Genomic DNA, 21,555 nt, shown 5'->3' with positions numbered 1-21,555 from the left:
TTGGTGGTGTAGTGGACAGTGAGTAAGGCTATCAAAGCTCGCAGTGGGATCTGGACCAGCTCGAAAAATAGGCTGAGAAATGGCAGATAGAATTTAATGCAGACCACTATGACATACTGCACTTTTGGAGGACAAAACCAGTATAGGACTTATAGGACTGAGTGGTATAGCACTGTGGGGTGTGGTAGAACAGAGGGATCTTGGAACTCAGATCCATTATTTTCTTGAAAGTGGCATCACAGGCAGACCACGTTATAAAGAGAGCTTTTGGCACATTGGTCTTCATGAATTGAATTACTGAATACAGGAGATGGGATGCTATGGTGAAGTTGTGAAAGATATTGATAAAGTCTAATCTGGAGTATTGTTTGCAGTGTTGGTTATCTACCTACAGGAAAAATGTAAGTAAGATTGCAAAAATGTAGAGAGAATTTACAAGGATTTTAAAGAGCAAACACGAGGAAATCTGCAGATGCTGGAAATTCAAACAACAACACACACAAAATGCTGGTGGAACACAGCAGGCCAGGCAGCATCTATAGGGAGAAGCGCTGTCAACGTTTCAGGCCGAGACCCTTCGTCAGGACACACAGCATTTTGTGTGTGTTGTTGTTACAAGGATTTTACCTGGACCTGAGGAGCTGAGTTACAGGGAAATGTTGAATAGGTTAGTACTTTATTCCCTGGAGTATGGAAGAATGAGGGGAGATTTGATAGAGGTATGCAAAATTATGAAGGTATAGCTGGAGTAAATACCAGATTTTTCATTGAGTTTCGGTGAGACCAGAACTAGAGGTCATGGGTTAAGGGTGAAAGGTAAAATGTTTGAGGGGAACATGGAGGGAACCTCTTTACTTAGCAGGTGGTGAGGATGTGGAATGAGCTGCTACTGTGTGTGGCAGATGCAGGTTTCATTTCAACATTTAAGAGAAATTTAGGTAAGTATATGATGGGAGGGGTATGGAGAGATATGGCAGATTAATGGATCAGCAGAGGCTAGAATGGCCAAAGGGTCTGTTTTGGGACTGTAGTGTTCTATGACTCCATGCAACAATGGATTAGAGGCTGCTGAAATAATCTTCTGGATAATCTATGTGAAACGCCTGGTGGGGAAGATCCACAGCAATTTCACAGTATCATCTGCTAATTAGATTATAGAAAATAATGGTTGCTTTTAAAAATTCCGCGGTCCTCATTGTGATTGTAAATAACATACAAGACAAAGTAAAGCCCTGGGTTATTATTTGGCCTTATTGGCTGTGCAGTGCAGATTTATCAAAATGATACTTGGATTTGAGAGATTAAATTATAATGAAAGCGTACTGAATCTATACTCCGGAAATAAAAGATTGGTGATACGAAATCTGCAACCCAATTTTATATTGGTCCTGGTTTTACTTTCTTCAACTTCAGTTCTGACATTAAACCCCATCACTCCAATACTGCAGCCCTGAAAACTCGGTGATTCTGCTTTCTTCTTCTGAGGTGAAGTATTTCCCTTAAACTGGTTTCACCACCAGTTTTTCTAATGAGAGGCAGGTTAATGTAAACAGGGGTTTGGAGGTTTCCTTTAAGGTAACAGCTTTCCCTTCCAAGATGACAAAGATAAATTGCTTTGTCCAGGGCCATCTGCACTGGTGAAAGAATGGCCAATCTGCATGATAGATGGCCTGTCAGCCCTCCCAGTCTTAATAAAAGTACTGAGAACATCAATTAACCATCCCAAAGAAATCTAAAGTTGTCTGCAATTAATCATCCGAAGCTTTGCCTCCAAAAATAACTACCGGCTATATTTGTAAAAAAAATGTCAATCCACAAGTATCCCAATGGCCCAACCAAATTTTAAACAAAATAAAGTTAGATCTCTGCACTCTGTCTGCATTCATAAGGCGTGTATGTGCTGGTGGCTGGAATGCTCAGAGCTCAGGTTAGAGTTGTATGTAGATTCAAGTTTGTTTGCGTGTGCATGTGGCATGTGAGTCTGTAGGTCTGTATTTGTGTCTAATACAAATGCACATGTTTACAAATACAGTGCAAAAAAGGATCACCTGGTGGTTATTCATTTCAATTTGACTTCCCATTTCCATTCTGACATACTGCCATGATGAGGCCAAGCACAGCTTGGAGGAGCAACACATCATATTCAGTCTGGGTGGCCTCAAGCCTGATGGTATGAGCGATTTCTCCAACTTGCGGTAATTTCTCCCCTCTTCCTCCTTTCCCCTTTTTCCATTCCCCGTTCTCGCCCTTTCTCTTCTCCTCACCTGCCCATCACCTCCCTCTGGGTCTCCTCTTCCTCTTTCTTCTACGGTCCACAGTCCTCTGCATTCTTCTTCAGCACTTTACTATCTATCACCTCTTAGTTCCTTACTTCATCCACCTTCACCTTCTACCACACCCGGTCTCACCTATCCCTTGCCAGCTTGTACCTTCCCCTCCCCACCTTCTTATTCTGATTTCTGCCCCCTTCTTTCTACTGAAGGTTTCTTATGAATGACTGCCTATTCCACAGGTGCTGCCTGATTATGTTTATATGAGTGCTTATGGGACGGAGAGAGGGCTTCTGTAGGGATGCAGATTTGTTTGTCTGTGCATGCATTTACCGGAGGCTCCAGATGTGTTTTCAAGTATGTGTGGTTGAGTTAAGAGTTAAGGGTTTGTGTGTGGTGCTCGGATTTGTGCATCTGCAGATTTTCTCTTGTTTAGCTGCAATGGAGGACATTGTTGTTGTTGTTCCTCTCTGTGCCCTGTGGTGCATTGGGCTGCAACCTTGTCATTTCTTTAGCAAGGCTGAGTTGATGCTTGATGCTCAACACTGCACAGACAGAAAGGGTTCAAGCAGCTGGCAGGATTCAAACCCGGGACCACTCGCCTTGACGTCCAGTGTGGATGCCACCAGCTGGCCAATGGAGGACTTTGCAGAACGTTGCATTCATTGAATAATGAGCTGAGAAAAAGTTCAACACATTCTCACTTTACAATCTGTTGCAGTGGTGTGTCTACATTAATTCCCCAGATATTCCCTGCCTTGTTTATCATAGTGTACATACGTCCACTCTTTCTCTGCATCATTACCTTTGACCTCCCGCCACACATCCATGTGATTCAGAAACCAGACACTTGCTTGTAAAGAATGGACAAGTTTACTAAAATAACAAACTAGCATCTGACCTTAAGTTACTAGGCATTAATCCAGTCCTCTGTGTCAACTGACTCTCATAAACCCCTCAAGCACGAGCTGATATTGTTATCTGAAACACTTAATTGAATAACATCCTTGCAGCTGTCATCTGGTATTCTATATATGTACAGTTATATTTACTTAAGGATGGCAGATTCTCTCTGATAAATTGGATTTCATTCTTTTTTCCTGCATTGAATGATGTGTGCAAATTCTTTAAGTATGATTCAGATCAAAATCTCCTCTGCCCCTGCTCCCCTGCTCTGGTCTTTAGTCATAACTCACTTCTCAGTGAATTCCAGAATCCCTGACTCCTCAACCTGTTCTTTAATCCCAGGACAGAGGGTGAAGAAGGGATTTACTATAATAATTATAATGCTATAGGGATTTAACAAGGTAAACTGTGGTACTGTACCGGCGTCATAGTTCCAACAACCCCAGTCCAATTCTGACCTTTGGTTCTGTCGGTGTGATACAGCTACTTAAGATGATATCCACCATAAACTGAGGCTACCTGGAACACTGTTGCCCACATCCTGCCCCTATAATGCATACTGGTTAAACAACAGTTTGATTTAAAAATTTACAAAGATCTTTCTGTCCCTGTAACCTCTGGGATTTCTGCATCCTTCAGCTGCTAACCCTTTGATTGTTTCCAAGTTTTGTTGCTCCACATCCCCAAATGTTCCCTGGTGAGTGTATAAGTCAGTGCTGATAGGACAGCTTTTTATCAAGTACTGTCTTTGAGACCAGCTTTATTTAGGAACAATTGGAGACCTACGCAAACTTTTTCAAAGGTTTTCTTGATTCCAGTTAGCTACAATGTTGAATATCCAAAAGACCTTAAGACATAGGAGCAGAATTAGGCCACTCAGCCCATTGAGTCTGCTCTGCCATTCCATCATGTCTGATCCTGGATCCCACTCAACCCCATACACCTGCCTTCTTGCCATATCCTTCGGTGTTCTGACCAATCAGGAAATTATCAAATTCCACTTTAAATATACCCATGCACTTGGCCTCCACCGCAGTCTGTGGCAGAGAATTCCACAGATTCACTACTCTCTGAATAAAAAAATATTCTCCTGACCTCTGTTCAAAAAGGTTGCCCCTCAGTTTTGAGGCTGTGCCCTCTAGTTCTGGATACACCCACCATAGGAAACATCCTCTCCACTTCCACTTTATCTAGTCCCGTCAACACTCAAATACCTAGCAAAAATCTCTGGATATCATTTTTGAAAATTTCACTTGACATTTTTCATCATTTTTGGCAGAATAATATAGATTTCTGTAAACTTTTTATGTGAAAAATAGTTGCTAATTTTACTCAATATAACTTAACACTGAGTTTAAAATACATGCCTCCAATTAAATATATCCATCATATTATCACCTTAAATGCCTAACTAGATTAACTTTCAATCTACATATAAACAAAATTGCTAAGCTTGAGTAACGTGTTTTTTTTAACTTGACCCTTTGAACTATGGTGCCATTTTAGAGAAAATATGATGTCCCACTTCCAAGATACAAAAACATCACTGCTAACTCAATCCCAACATTGACAACAGGTTTTACAGCAAATAGGAGGTGATTCTAAGCTGGTGTTTGACCATATGACAGTAGGAAGCCCTGCTAAGGTAAAAGTCAATGGGAATAAGGAAGAAAAAACACTCCATTGCCCGTAGTCAGACTTAGCTGCGAGGATGACGGTCATTCTCGTTGGGATCCAACCATCTCAACCTTAGGCAGGAACTTCACAGGGCGGTGGCCAATAGCAACAGCTTTGGCAATGACCATCTCTCCCTCATTAGACCAGAAGCAGTGAGGATTACAGTGTTTAGTTCCATGTTCATCTCCTCAGTTAACAAAGGAACGTATTTTGAAAAGTAACTCTGGACAATATTCAGGAATCATGATCACAGTGTGTATGTCATCCACATGGTGAACTGAGGTGAAGGTATTACTGATAGGTACCTGAACTTCAGGCCTCGTCCAGACTGAAGGACGAAGGCAGCAGTGGCATGAGAACAGTACTGCCATGTTGCACAATGTCAACTTAATAACCTAATTACATCGATAGAAAAACTGCCGTGTAGGTAGACAATAAGGTCATAACAAGATAGATTGGGGAGGTCGAAAGTATATTCTTATTGTACCCTGCTAGTGGATCAACGGAGTCATGGGAGTATCTTCTCCACACATACAGCAGTTGAGATGGTAGATCCCCACTTCCATCTCAGAGGTAAGTAGGGAACACCTTGTATACTGACCATGCAGGAGACACCCATATTCCCCAACAGGGTTCTCAAAAGCCTTCCACAACAGTGCAATGCCACGAATGATTTGATCAGGTCCCTGTTCAACTAGTGCAAAACTTGCACACACTTGTATTTAAATCTCTTTGAGATGAAGGCCATTTTGATTACTTTTAATAACTGTGTGTAAGGATTTACAGAATTGTGAATACAGACAGCAAAATGTCTTTCTTTCTTCTCTCCACCATTTCACTGAGCAGATTCCGCCACACTCGTGAATGCTACACAAGTGCACGTCTCTGCGGAGGAAATGAGCTGAGAGACGATCCCAATTTTCCATGAGGATCTTCCCTTGTCATTCACTTTCTCATGAAAGAATTCAAATAGAAGAGAATGACTGTAATTGTAGTGAACAACCTTTTGCCTTTTGAAATCGCGTTAGGTAATTATGCTGCGTTCACCTTAACTTTTCAAAAGACGGTCTCTTTCACAAAAATGGTCTTGCACGAAATATAAAATAATGTAAAATAAACCCCAAGAAAGATTGTTTTGAGTTCTACACAAACTGCCATCCAGACATCACACATTATTTCTGCATGAAATGTGCACTTACACAGTGTCCCTACTGGATATGCACAGCAAAGCTTTAAAAAATACTTTTCCCCATGGTAAATTGCATTACACATCAGCTCGCAGGAAGAGGGAAATAATTTCTGGATTGGAGTCCCAAAGCATCACTGATTATATTTCCAAGTCTACCTAAGTATTTTTAACCTTCATTATGCAGTGACTGGGAACTGGCTGTTGAGCTAGAAGTATGATTCACACAAATATTTAATGCCTATGGACTTCCCCTTTTGTAGGGTTTGAACAGAGGGATTGGTAACAAGACATGTACATGACATCTAGCAACAGTGACCAACCAGCCAATCAATAAAGACAAACTTGCAGAGATAACAAACCAGGAGAAGTAACAAGTGCCATTTTAACTAACCTTTTGAACTCTGTAAAATACAAAATAAAGGCCAGAAAATTGGTAAATTTATTATTGTCATATCTACCAAGGTACAGTGGAAAACTTAACTTGTATACCAGTCATACTGATCATTTCATTACAACAGTACATTGAGGTAGTACAAGGGGAAACAGCAACAGTATAAGTTTCATGGTTACAGAGAATGTGCAGTGCAGGTGGCCAATAAGGTGCAAGGTCATAACACTGCCTCACGCTTGGTGGCGCAATAATATCAGTGCCGGACTCTGGAGCGAAGGTTCCCAAGTTCAAATCCAAGTTGGGTTGAACGTCGAGCTAGCAACTCAGCCTCATAAAAATAGAACGGCTTGCTACGGAAACACCGTCATGACGGTGCCCCGATAACTCCACTGCCGAGTTAAGGGCTAATCTTCTTCTTCATAACAGTGTAGACTGGGGGTCAAGAGTCCATTCTTATCATATCATATACATGAAAATATTATTATTAACAACTGCAAGTAAAATAGCAACTATACTTTATAATTTAAAAATAGATGGGTCCACAAATTTCTCCCTACTTGGTAAGATGAAATATGCTGTACAGGAGTATCACAACACCATTGCTTATAAAGCAGAGTTATAGTTACCAACAAAGGATGAATTTCTAGACAACAAATCTTGAAATATTTATCTGAAGGAATGATAATTTACTCAGACAAAATTATAGATTATAATAATCATCTAGTTATTAATCAGTTGAGAGATTAGATCATGAACACTTGAATCTCCTAGTTTGCTCGTTTTAGTTGATGTAAGTTGCAAAAGCCAAATCCATGGCTTCACTGACAGTGACAGTTAAATTTCTTTATTTAGTTGCTTTCCTGCAACTCCATAATCTGCTGTTAGATTTTTCATATTATAACTTTCAGCATTACCAGTTTTATCATTATTTGTCAATCCAAGTTCTGACTACAATCAGAGACAATCACCAGAATTGAGGCAGTAGCCAATATCTACGCAGCTGCTGTAATGCTCAAGAAACACCTGGTTCTCTTTCACTGACAATCCCTCTATTGGTTCCACTCCTATGGCCCATGAATAACTTGCTTTTTGTACAGCACCTGGGAGCTGAACTGCAACATATGGTCCCATCTGTAACGGTTCCTCTCCAACCTATGTTTTCTGATGTGTGTAAAGATAACTGCCTGTTTACATTAGCTATAAAGAAACAGAAGGGAAGATGTGAGCAGGTCAAACACTGGGCATCCGTTCAATAACTGTGTACACTGCTGTACAATTATTGTTATTGGTGGTACCTTCATAATGAAGTTCTAAATAACTGATTGTTAAACTCATTGCTGTGCAAATTACAGCTGTCATATGCCACCAGACCTATAATTTCTAAACTAATTCATTGTTTCCAGTCTTAAGCATTTTGAATCATTTCCTGAAGTCACAACGTTGCATGGAAAAAAACTTATTAAGTTATTAACTTACCATTGAGAATATTGTTTCCATCTCAACCTCTCACTCTACTAGACTTACATATGTTGCGGGATATTCGCCCATGTGCCATGTTGTGCAAGCATGGAATGACGAACAGACCACTAATAGAGAGTTTCTCGTGCATTTGCCTCTTCTTTTCCCCGCACATTCAGAAGATAACGTGTTTGCTGATTTTTCCAATCTGTGTTCAGGACACAAACAAGCCCTGTTGGTCCTCTTTAGGTTAGCTCAGGCCATAGCAGTTTATTCAGCAGGCTTCAATCATAGTGATCTATTAGACACTTGGAAAAGGGCAATAAAATGAAATTAGGCTTAACCGGAATGGCCATTGTGTAAGTGGGCCAGTGTTAGAGTGGTTAGGCATTAGCTCAAGAGGCTTAACTGGGAAGGGGTGAAAGCTCTAGATCAGTTTCTGATAAGTTTTTTTCTTTACTTGTCAGTATGTAGTTAGTGCAGTGACCATGGGTCCGGGGTCAGTGGTATGTGGTTTGTGTGAGGTATAGAAACTCTAGGAGACCTCCAACCTCCCTGATAATTACATCTGCCCAAAGTGCATCGAGCTACAGCTCCTTCAAAACTGTGTTTGGGAGCTGAGTGACATTTGGCTCATACAGGAGAATGAGGAGGTAGATAGGAGCTACGGGGAGGTGGGGGGGGGGGTAACCACAACTAAGTTGCAGGAGGCAGGTAGCTGGATGTCTGTCAGGAGAGGGAAAAGGAATAGGCAAACAGTGCAGAGTACCCCTGTGACTGTAATTGTGACTCAGTACTCTTTGGATACTGTTTGGGGTAGAAAGCCTCAGCAACTAGGTCTCTGGCACTGAGATTGACTCTGGCTCAGAAGGGAAGGAGGTCACGGGGAATGCATTAGTGATAGAGGATTCCATAGTTTTCAGGAGCAGACAGAAGATTCTGTGGGCGTGACAGAGACACCCAGATGCTATGTTGCCTTTCTGGTGCTCTTGTGAAAATCCTACTGTATAACAAACAACAGGATAGGATGAACGTCTGTTTGGAGACTCTTTTTGATTGGAAATTATACAGGGAGTGGTGATAAGTAAACATAAAGAAAAATATCTACTGGTCAGTCCAGTTATCAATAGCACATGCACATTCATCCTCCGGGGGTTCATGCTTAATTTATATTTGTAGGTTTGGCTTCAGTGGCTCAGTACCAAGTCACCAGTGAGGGAGAAGGTTGAAGGTTGATCTTTCATAAATAATTAGCTTCAAAACCACTTTTTAACAGAACTTCTTCATCACAACATTATTTGTATCTTGTGTATGGTCCATGATCCACTGGCAGACACATAAGTCCTGGGCAAAAATAGAAGGATTTAAAACTTGAAAAAAAAACCCACATAGAATGGTGAAAACTGGCATGGGTATTGACACTGAACAGATGTGTCCCAGCTTCTTGCAACAGCTGAAATTTCAAACTGATTAACAAATGGCCCACCCACAGTCTGAATCCCTGTCAGAAAGCATCTTGCTGGATGCTGATTCAACCACATCAAAATAACCTAACATCAAGCAGAATTTGATTGTTCTGTTTAAACAAATGTGGCAAACTCTGTCTCTAGCTCATACAGAGCTGTTTGTGCAATCTGGTTCATGTCCAGATTATAAATAACCCCAGTGATTTATTTTGTACTTAAAATGTGACGAGAGCCAATGGAGAAGTTTCATTAGTAATCTAAAGCACCCCTTCAACTCTGAACAAAATTCATTATTGTCAAACAAACCCTCCAAGCATTCCAGGTGAACTTTTTCATCACCAATTATTAGCAATTCTGTATATGCATTATTATACTAAACTGAAATGCTGATGGATGAAAACCAACAGGGATACATTATGGTTATCTGCTAAGGTAAAAGAAAGGTGATAGTCAGTAGAAGTTCTTTTTATGTGTCTTTTGGATTTTAATTTCTATTGAAGCCAGCCATGTGAAAATATCATTGCACTGTGTCTTACTGCATCCTGGAGGCAAAGCAGAACGTGTGATCAATGGAGCTCTTGGGAAAATATGTATGCTTCTTCTAAATTGTCCCAGGTTTGCAATTTCACTTTTAACTCTGCATACATTTTGTAATCCTTGGCTCATTCTTCTTTGCAATTCATCTGTCATAACTGACAGATAGCTTAGCGGCACGGCCGTGTAGTAGTTAGCACAGTGCTTTACAGTACAGGTGGCATGGGTTCGATTCCTGCCGCTGCCTGTAAGGAATTAGTACGTTATGCCCAAAACTGGATGGGTTTCCTCCAGCTGCCTCCCACAGTCCAAAGATGTACTGGTTGGTAGGGTAAATGGTCATTGTAAGTAGTCCCACAATCAGGCTAGGATTAAATTGAAGGGTTGCTGAACAGTGTGCCTCTAAAGGCCAAAAGGCCTACTCCACTCTGGGTCTCAATAAAAATATATACTTTGCTAATCAATTTAATAACCTCTAAGTTCAAAGACGTGAATTCTGTAATGACTGAATGAAGGGATGCTATGAGTAAAGGTGGCAGCTATGGTTTTATAATCTGCATTTCTATTGTGAGACTACTTCTGTGACTCAGTGGTCAAGTGGAGCATATGTTATTCATGTTACTAGGTTAGTTTAAGGTTCCTGGAGAGTTAGGCTGCTCTAACCTGGAGGATAAAACATAGGAGCCAATCTAGACCATTCAGCCCATTGAGTCTACTCCACCACACTATCATGGCAGATACACTTTCCCTCAATCACATTCTCCTGCCTTCTCTCTGTAATCTTTAACCCCCTTACTAATGAAGAATCTATCAATCTTCACTTTAAATATACTCAATGACTTTGCCCCCATAGTTATCTGTGGCAATGAATTCCATAGATTTACCATCCTCTTGCTAAAGAAATTCCTCCTCATCTCTCTTCTGAGCTGTGCCTCTGGTTCTAGACTCCCAAAACATAGGAAACACTTTGGTAGTAGAAATAAATGTGCTGACTATTTTCTAAATGGGGAGAAAATCCAAAAATCTGAGATACAAAGGGACTTGGGAGTCCTTGTGCAGGGCACCCTAAAGGTTAATTTGCAGATTAAGTCAGTGTTAAGGAAGACAACTGCAATGTTAGCATTTATTTCAAGAGGTCTAGAATACAAGAGCAGGGATGTGATGCTGAGGCTTTATAAGACACTGGTGAGGCCTCACTTTGAGTATCGTGAACAACTTTGGGCTCCTCATTTAAAAGAAGATGTGCTGTCGTTGGAGAGGGTTCCGAGGAGGTTCATAAGGATGATTGGCTCCCCAATAATTCCTCAAAGAATTCCAACAGGTTCACCAGGAATGATTTTCCCTTAAGGAAACCAGGCAGACTTTGTCCTATCTTGTCCTGTTAATTGTCCTTAACAATTGACTCCAACATCTTCCCAACCACTAAGGTCAGGCTAACTGATCTATACTTCCCTTTCTGCTGCCTTTCTCCCTTCTTAAAGAGTGGAGTGACATTTACAAATTTCCAGTCCTCTGGCACCATGCCAGAGTCCAATGAGTTTTGAAAGATCATTGCTAATACTTCCACAATCTCTAACACTACCTCTTTCAAAGTGACTTGACTTCAGAACCCTAGGGCGCAGTTAATCAGGTCCACTTGACTTACGTACCCTTAGGTCTTTCAGCTTTTTGAGCACAATCTTCCTTGTAATAATAACTGCACTCACTTCTCTTCCTTCACACACTACAACATCTGGCACACTGCTGGTGTCTTCCATAGTGAAGACTGATGCAAAATACTCATTTAGTTCATCTGCCATCTCCTTGACCCCATTATTATTTCTCCAGCCTCATTTCTCATTTTCTAGTGGTCCTATATCTACTCTCTTCTCTCTCTCAGTTTATACAGACTTGAAAAAGCTTTTACAATCGACTTTGATATTGTTTGCTAGCTTGCTTTCATATTTCATTTTCTCCCTTCTAATGATTCTTTTAGTAGCTCTCTGTAGGTTTTTAAAAGCTTTCCAATCCACTATCTTCCCACTAGTTTTTGCTTTGTTGTATGCCCCCTCTTTTGCTTTTACATTAGCTTTGACTTCCCTCGTCAGCCACGGTTGTACTATTTTGCCATTTGAGTATTTCTTTGTTTTTGGAATACATCTATCCTGTATCTTCCTAATTTTTCCTAGAAACTCACGTCAATGCTGCTCTGCTCTCATCCCTACCATTAGCTCCTTCCAATTTACTTTGACCAACTCCCCTCTCATACCAATGTAGTTTCCTTTTCTTCACTGAAATACTGCTATGCCAGACTTAACTTCCTCCCTATCAAATTTCAAGTTGAACTCAATCATACTGTGATCACTGGCTCCTAAGGGCTCCTTTACCTCAAGCTCCCTAATCACCTCTGGTTCATTACACAACATCCAGTCCAGTATAGCTGATCCCCCAATAGGCTCAAAGACAAACTGCTCTAAAACGCCATCTCATAGGCATTCAAGAAACTTGAGATCCATTACCAACCTGATTTTCCCAATTGACCTGCATGCCAAAATCTCCAAAGAATATCATATAATTACCCAGTGACTTGGCCTGCACAACCATATGTGGCAAAGAATTCCACAGATTCACTAACCCCGGCTGAAGAAAAATTTCCTTAGCTGTTCTAAATGGACTTTCCTCAATTCTGAGGCGGTGCCCTCTGGTTCTGGATTCCCCCAATTAAAGAAAACATCCTCTTCACAGTCACATCCATACTTTCCATGCCTTTCAATATTCAATAGGTTCAATGAGGTCACTCCTCATTCTTACAAATCTCAGTGAGTACAGGCCCAGGGTGAGAAAATGCTCTTTATATGTTAACCCTTGGAGCCCATGGGATCTAAGACAGAATTGGATCTAAAATTGGCTTGGCAATAAGAGAAAGAAGATGATAGTGGAGGGTTATTTTTGTGATTGGAAACAAGTGACTAGTGGTGTAGCAGAATTCTTCTCCTATCAGATTCCTTCTTCTCCATCTCTTGACCTTTTCCACTCACCTGGCTTCACTTATCAACTTCCAGCTAGCATTCTTTCCCTCCCCCAACCTTTTTGTTCTGGCATCTTTCCCCTTCCTTCTCCGTCCTGAAGAAGGGTCTCAACCCAAAACATCGAATATCAATTCATTTCCATATATGCTGACTGAGCTGCTGAGTTTTTTTGTGTGTATTGCTTTGGATTTCCAGCATCTGTGGGCTTTCTAGTGTTTATGAATTGCTGGAACCTTACTGTTCATTATATGCATTAATGATTTGATTGTGTCTAAAATCAAAGAGCACAGGTCTAACATAAGACATCCATAAAGGAATTCTTTCACCAAAGGATAGTTGTAATCTGGAACCAACTCACTGGGGGGGATACTAAAGATTCTGACAATAACTATCTAGATAAGCACCTTGATCACCTGTGGAGTGCTGGAAAATAGACTATCGATTTGTAATCCATAATTGGAATGGATCAGGTGAGCCAAAGAGCCTGTTTCTGTGCTGACTTATTATGACTCTATAAACAGGCAATTTTAAAATAAACTTAAACCTTGTGGAGCTGAAGGCAAATTATTGAAGGTGTACCAATATTGAGTAGCTGGTTGAAGATAAAAGTAGCACTAAAAGTACAGTATACACTTAGAATATAAAGCACAGAACAGTACAGCACATGAACAGGCCATTCAGCTCAACATGCTGTGCCAAGCCAGCTGAAAAGCAAATCAAACAGACCCCAATACTAATCCCTCCTATCTGCACAATATCCATAGCCCTTTATCCTCCTCGCGCCCATGTGCCTATCTAGATGTCTTTTAAAAGCCTTTAATATATTTGCCCCTACCACCATACCAGGCAGTGCATTCCAGGCATCCATCACTCTCTGAGTAAAAAAACTTACCCCTCACATCCCCTTTGAACCTACCCCCTCTCACTTTCAATACATGCCCTCTGGTATTAGACATTTCAGCCCTGGAGAACAGGTACTCCCTGTCCGCTCTATGTAATAGGTAAAAATATGTATGCCTGTGTCTACTCTACGTATGCCTCCCATAATCTTATGATTGAAGGATCGGACTGGCAATGTTTCACAGTGATCTGTACATTGGCCTCAGCTATTCACAGTAATTAATAATGACCTAAGTAACAAAACAGAAGGTTCTGTATCCATGCTCCTCATAGATTAATAGCTGAATAATGAGTACAGAAGGAGACATAAATTACAAGGGGATGGTGATAAGTGAGCAAAACTGCATTAAATGGAATTCAATGCAAATACAACCACAGTCACCAACTTGAAGCAACAAAGAATTGATCAAGGTATTTCTGACTGGTAAAAATATAAGGACATCGGGGCTCTGTAAATATAAATAAAAGACTGAACATTTGTATAATTTTATACAAGTCCTATATGACATAATTACGGACTATTCCTGCCTCTGCATTGCAAGAAGGATATGTTGACCTTGGAAGGAGTGCAATGGAGATTCAGCATGCCATTACCAGCCCTCCAAATGATAAATTATGGGGTGATTATTTAAACCAGGCTTGTATTCTCTGGAATGTGAAAGACTAAAGGGTGATTTAATTGAGGGTTTTAGGTTTTTGAAAGTAATTGATAGAGTAGGTGATTCAAATATTTTCCACTGAAGGTTGAAGTCTAGGGCAAGATTTCTGTGGTACTCTTATTTTTACTTTAAAACAGGACCACGACATTCAGGAGATAATTTTTGTTGCTAAAGGAGAAATTCTTCCTCACAAAAACAGAAAGATGTCATTGATATTAGGTATTTAGTAGCTTTACTTTGAGTTTCCAAACATGCCATGATGGTGGTATGAGCCACAATGTCATTAAAAGCAGAGCCATCTGAAGGGGTTGGGCAATTTGCTTTTGACCCTGTGCTCTTCAAAGCTCTCCTCTTCTATTCACTTGCTTCAATTACTCCTGCCAACTAGAGAGGAAAACAAGCATTGTAGAGTAATTCATCAAGGAAACAGGCCCTTCATCCCATTTCAGTCATGCCAATCAGGATGCCCATCTAAGCAAGTCTATATTGGGCTCATTATCTCTTTAACCCCTCCTATTCATTTACCTGTCTAAGTGTCTTTTAAGTGCGAGGGGTGATAGATAAGTTCATGGCCGAAGGTAGAAGGAGTCAATTTTAGAAAACCTAGCACATTTATTTTTCCACATAGTCCCCTCCTACATTTACACACTTAATCCAGCGGTTGTGGAGCGTACGGATCTTGGACCTCTGGTAAGTGTCCACAGATGGGTGATTGATAAGGTCGTGGCCTAAGGTAGAAGGAGGTGAGTTATTACTTCAAACTTTCTGCATAATCACTCAAAGAGTTGACCTTCATATATGCATGTAACGAGAGCTGTATAACACAGGCCTTAGGCCACGAACTTATCAATCACCCGGTATTATTGTCCTTGCTTCAGCAGCTTCCTGGGGCCCTTCCTTTCATATATGCAAAACCTTTAGAAGATCTCAGCAGTCCTCTGTACTGGGTCACAAACAGCAGTAGGATTTTTGTGTCAAAGTACCTTTAAACAATGGAAAGACGTGAAAACGTAAGGGGCAGTGTTGAATGTCTTCTGTACTCTAATCATTGCTCCTCTCGTTTCAGGTTTTGTGGCTAACACGTTTGGAGAAACCCTGCTGCTCAAAATGGCGAATTTCAGTTTAGAAGATAATAAAACCAGTTTAACCACAAACGTAACGGTACACGCCAGCCCTTACAAAACTGTCGAAATCGTCTTTATATCTGTGGTAACTGGCTCCCTCAGCCTGGTCACAGTCGTGGGCAACATACTAGTCATGTTGTCCATCAAAGTTAATCGGCAGCTGCAGACTGTGAACAACTACTTCTTGTTCAGCTTGGCCTGCGCTGATCTGATCATTGCAATCTTTTCTATGAACTTGTATACTATCTATGTTATTAAAGGCTACTGGCCCCTGGGTGCCGTGATCTGCGACCTGTGGCTCGCCCTGGATTATGTCACAAGCAACGCTTCTGTCATGAATCTGCTGATCATCAGTTTCGATAGGTACTTTTGCGTAACCAAGCCACTAACTTATCCAGCTCGGCGGACCAACAAGATGGCTGGGCTGATGATAGCGGCGGCTTGGATCCTTTCTTTCATCTTATGGGCACCAGCCATCCTCTTCTGGAAGTTCATTGTTGGCGAACGCGTCGTGAAAGAGGGCCAGTGTTACATTCAGTTCCTCTCCAACCCCGGCGTGACTTTCGGCACGGCAATTGCAGCCTTCTACCTCCCTGTAGTCATCATGACCGTCCTCTACGTCCAGGTTTCCCTGGCCAGCAGGAGCAGGATGAAAAGCCACAGGACCGAGAGTCAGAAAGAGAAAACCTCCCGCTCTTCCAACTTGCTCAGGAGTTACTTCAGCAGGCACCACAATAACAACACGCCCAAGCCTACGGCGGATTCCTTCGGAGACGCCGTCAAGAATGGAAAGCTGGAAGAGAATTCCCCCACCAATCCGGCGGCGCCGCGCAACCGGGACGAGAAGACCTCCAACGAATCCAGCTCCGCCAGCACCGTCTTGTCCATCCCCAAAGGGGATGTGGTACAGAACGCGCAACTGCCGGCACCCGGCAAGATGCAGGGCTCCAAGTGGTCGAGGATCAAGATAGTCACCAAGCAGAGTGGCAGCGAATGTGTCACGGCCATCGAGATCATGCCCGGCAACGCCACCAACAACGTGGCGGAGAACAAGCCCGGCAACGTGGCCAGGAAGTTCGCCAACATCGCCAGGAGCCAAGTCCGGAAGCGGCGCCAAGTGGCCGCCAGGGAGAAGAAGGTAACCCGGACGATCTTTGCGATCCTCCTGGCGTTTATCCTAACATGGACCCCTTACAATGTCATGGTGCTCATCAGCACCTTCTGCGAGGAATGTGTCCCCGAGACTGTCTGGACCATCGGCTACTGGCTATGTTATATCAACAGCACGGTCAACCCTGCTTGTTACGCTCTCTGCAACATCACCTTCAAGAAGACTTTCAAACAGTTGTTACTGTGCAGATACAAGAATATCGGCAATGCAAGATGAAGTGTTGGCCGCGTGTGTTATAAAACTGGGTTGACGTGTTGTAAAATGCTCATTGCCGAGGCGTCGGGTTTGCACTGTGCTTTAATTCCAAGTCCAAACTTGTAAATCTCTCTCCCCTTGAAGCGAAGCATGTACATACAGTACCATATAAGCGAAGACGTGAGTGAAATAATAAAATCTTAATTCATTGCAGTGCCATGCGGGTGATAGCAAGTGGGGGAGCCATTCGGATATCCAACAGGTCCTGGGTAAATTATGGTATTGGATAAAAGGAAGAAGGCGCGTAAAATGACCAAATAACTGAGTGGAGGAGGAGGTCAAAGATCCCAAGAAAGGTTTTTTTTTGACATTCACCCGGGTCCTGAGATTAAATTACAGCTCTCCCCTCACACCTATTCGTTTGTATGTAACGCGATCTTAACAAAACAATCAACTCGGAGTGGAAGCTGATGAGGAACAGCAGGAACTACCACACTTTCACTACATAATTTACTGGGGTGACATGACTCACTGTTGGGATTTCTATCCGTATTTTTATTTCGAATTGAACGTTTAACAACGAATCTGTAGAAATCGGGACATATTCTATAGCGTATTTATTGTAATCTTCACACTCATGCTATAACTGGTGTAAAGTTCATCCTTTAATATTATTTACATAAATACCTGAAACATTGGGCTTTGCAGGGAGTTTTGTGAAACTTTCCCTTTATTCTGCGTTCATTTTCCTCTTTGTCATCGTATTTCGGAACGCCACAGCATGGTAACAGGTCCTCCACCCAATATTTAATTGCCTCCATTATAAGATACAAATGGACTGCTTGAAAAACTCAGTGGGTCAAGGAGCATCTACGGCGGGGTGAACAGCCACATTTGAGCTGCGTACATCGCAAAGCGATATGTGCTGTAGGACAGGCAGATGAGATCAGGGCATGGATCAACCCACACGGAATTATGATATTGTAGCGATTAGTGAGACCTGGTTGCAGGAGGGGTGGGACTGGCAACTCAGTACTCCAGGGTCCAATTGCTTTAGATGTGACAGAGCAGGAGGGATTAGAGGGGGAGGGGTGGCGTTATTAGTCAGGGAAAATGTCACGACAGTGCTCAGGACAGACTGGAGAACTCGTCTAGCGAGGCCTTCTGGGTGCAACTGAGCAATAAGAAAGGTATGACCATGTTAATGGAGCTATATTAGAGACGACTGAACCGTCCAAGCGCTTTGCAGTGCCTTGTAAAAGTATTCATCCTCCAACTGTTTGTTCACATAAATGAGTATTACAACCAGGGACTTGGATCAATTTAACTGAGAATGTTTATTTGCGAACCACATGATCCTTTTTCACAGTACAACCCCATAAATAGGGAACATTGTAAAGCATGAAAAATTAAAAAATTCAAAAACTGCAATGTCAGCACTTCAAAAGTATTCATACCCCTTTGTTCATTTCTTAGTTGAAGCACCCCTTGCAGCTAAGGCAGCCAGTGGTGTTTTTGGATAAGTTTCTACTAGCTTTGCACAGCACAATGGAGCAAGGTTTGCCCATTCCATCTTGCAAAATTGTTCAAGGTCAGTGGGAAGCAGTGATGGACAGCATTCTTGAGGTCCTGCCAGAGTTGTTTAATTAGGTTAAGGTCAGAACTCAAACTGTGCCCCTCAAGGACATCAATTTTCTTCATTTGAAGCCATTATGGCAGTGTCCTTGGGTTGTTGTCCTGCTGAAAGTCAAACTTGCTCCCCAGTTTGTTTTCTGGCAGATGCAAGCAGGTTTGCATCCAGGATCTCTCTGTATTTACAGCATACATCTCCCCATTAATCATGACCGGATTTTCAGTCCCTGCTACTGATAAGCATCCCCATAGCGTGATGCTACATCCATCATATTTACAATAGGGTTGATGTTACCTCGCTGCTCTGCAGTATTAGATTCACACTACATGTACCACTGAGTGTTGAGGACAAGAAGTTCCACTGTAGTCTCATCTGACCACAAGAACTTCTTCACCATCTTTACAGCATTTTCTAAATTATGTTTCAGTTCTTTTTAGCCAAGATTTCTTCCTTGCCACTCTTCCATAAATGCCCTTTTAGTACAAAGCCACAGAGATTGTAGAGCCGTGAACTTCATCTACAGTTGCAGCCACTGTGTTCTCTAGCTCAGTCAGAGTGACTTTTGGGACCACAGTTGCCTCTCTTACAAGTGCCATTCTTCTCCAGTGACTAAGTTTAGAGGGATGACCTGACCTAGGCAGTGTTGCTATGGTTTCATATTTGTTTCACTTTTTCACAAAGGAATGCATTGAGTTCTGAGGGATGTTCAGTGCCTCCGAGATGGTCTTGTCCCCCTCCCCAGATTTGTGCGTCTCTTATAATTTCCCTGACTTGTCTTCAATGCTCTTTTGTCTTCTTTTGGTTTGGTCTATCAAAAATCTACCAAACAGTTGGACCTTATAGATAGAGGGTGTATTTATTCTTAACAGGTGATCCTCCAGTTTTCTACATCAACTAATTGGGTGAGTTGGTAAGGATAGGAAAGTTAGTGCAGTACTTACAAAGGGGATGAATACTTTTACAGCTTCACAATTTTGTTTTTTATTGTTCAGTAAATTGTTGACAGGTTTTGGAATTTTTCTTCTGATTTGACATGTTGCACATTGTTTTGTAGGTACGCACAAAAATACTACTTCAATTTATTTTCAATTTAGAAAATGAGACAGTAACATGTGAAAATAGTTTTGGGGGCTGAATACTTTTTCAAGGTGCTGTAGAGGAACAAATCTGTGGAAGATCACACACTGTTGCAAGAAACTTAAGGCTATGATAATAGTAGGTGATTTTAACTTTCCACATATTGACTCCCATACTATAATAAGACTAGATGGGATAGTGATTGTCAAATATGTTCAGGAAAGTTCCCTTAATCAGTACATAGAAGACCCAATGACAGAGTATGTGATACTTGATTTGCTATTAGGATAGGAGACAGAGCAGGTGACAGAAGTTTGTGTCGGAAGACACTTTGCATCTAGTAATCATAATGCCATTAGTTTCAATAGACAATAGACAATAGGTGCAGAAGTAGACCATTCAGCCCCTCGAGTCTGCACCACCATTCTGAGATCATGGCTGATCATTCACTATCAATACCCAGTCCCTGCCTTGTCCCCATATCCCTTGATTCCCCTATCCATCAGATATCTATACAGCTCCTTCTTGAAAGTTTCAAAGTATGCATGGAAAAAGATAGGTCTGGTCTGCAAGTTGAGATTCTAAACTGTAGAAAGGCTAATTTTGATGATAAAAGAAAGGATCTAGCAATGGTGGATTTGAACAGGCTAGTTTCTGGCAAAGGTGTACTTGGTAAATGGAAGGCCTTCAAAAGTGAAATTTTGAGAGTACAAAGCTTTAATGTGCCTGTCAGTAAAGACAACAGGTTTAGGGAACCTTGGTGTTCAAGAGATATTGAGGCCCTGGTTAAGTGAAAAAAAAGGAGGTGCACAGCAGGTATAGACAGGTATTTATGAAATACAACAGAACATTTAAGCAAGAAATCAAGAAGACATGAGGTTGCCCTAGCAGACAAGGTGAAGGGACTGCAGGGGATAAAACTGGTCCTCTGGAGGATCAGAATGGCAATCTATGCATGGAGTCAAAAGAGACAGGAAGAGATCTTAAATAGAATTTTTGGCATATGTATTTATTCAGGAGATGGACTCAGTGTCTATAGAAGTGAGGCAAAACAGCAGTGAGGTCATGAATCCTCTACAAATGATAGAGGAAGGGGTTCAAAGGTTTGAAGGTTTATTCTATTGTCAGAGTATACATGTACAATACAACTCTGATATTCATGGTGTTTGCTATCTTGAAACAAATTAGCATGGATAAATCCACATGTCCTGACAAGGTATTCCCTCAGACTCTGTGAGGCAAGTGCAGAAATTACAAGGACCCTAGCAGAGACATTTAAATTATCCTTTGTGACAGGTGAAGTACCAGAGGATTGGAGGATAGTTAACATTGATCCACTGTTTAAAAGCCGTAAAAATAAACCAGGAAATTATGGCTAAGTGAGTCTGACATCACTAGTGGGAAATCTGTTCAAGAATCTATCAACCTTTGCTTTAAATATTGTCAGGAACAGCAGCCGGATGGACCCAAATGCAGGATGCAGACACTGAAGTAGGGGGAGGACAGGATGGGGATGCCATGGCCAGTAAGGGTTAATGCAGACAGGGCTGGATCCCAGAGTTCAGACAGGGCAGGCAGGCAGATTCCTCATGGCGGCCCATAGGGATCCTGGGCAGGGCTGCCTCCTAGACGGAAAACGCAGAGGCCTGGGCCAGTCGTGGACACCTGGGCAGGTGCGGGGCACAACCCTTAGGGAGCAAAAGGTGGAAGGGGCAAAACTCCTGCCAGGCAGCGGCAGTCCAGCCAGACCCACCCAACAGAGGCAATGGGTAGGAAGCTGGGTCCAGGGTAAGCAGCAAAACTACAGTGATCCACCGAGTACATTGGAAAATTGGGAAAGGCAACCAACAGCGTGGCTGCACAAGCAAGGAGAATAAGGCGGAACAGCAGGACCAGC

General features: G+C 41.9%; 1 protein-coding gene across 1 annotated transcript; it reads left to right on the top strand.

Moving 5' to 3' along the window:
* The first annotated feature begins 15,565 nt into the window (after positions 1-15,565).
* Positions 15,566-17,116, top strand: chrm4a (cholinergic receptor, muscarinic 4a). The gene has a single exon (XM_059973913.1). The coding sequence runs from the start codon at positions 15,566-15,568 to the stop codon at positions 16,967-16,969; it is 1,404 nt and encodes a 467-aa protein (XP_059829896.1). The 3' UTR covers positions 16,970-17,116.
* Positions 17,117-21,555: the final 4,439 nt, after the last annotated feature.

The sequence above is a fragment of the Hypanus sabinus genome, chromosome 7, assembly GCF_030144855.1.
Source record: "Hypanus sabinus isolate sHypSab1 chromosome 7, sHypSab1.hap1, whole genome shotgun sequence".
Lineage (NCBI taxonomy): Eukaryota > Metazoa > Chordata > Chondrichthyes > Myliobatiformes > Dasyatidae > Hypanus > Hypanus sabinus.
The sequence above is the reverse complement of the archived record's forward strand: the minus strand, read 5'-3'. Positions and strand labels throughout refer to the sequence as shown.

Excerpts from the sequence above, each read along its gene's own strand:
- chrm4a (XM_059973913.1), top strand. The coding sequence starts at position 15,566 with ATGGCGAATTTCAGTTTAGAAGATAATAAAACCAGTTTAACCACAAAC.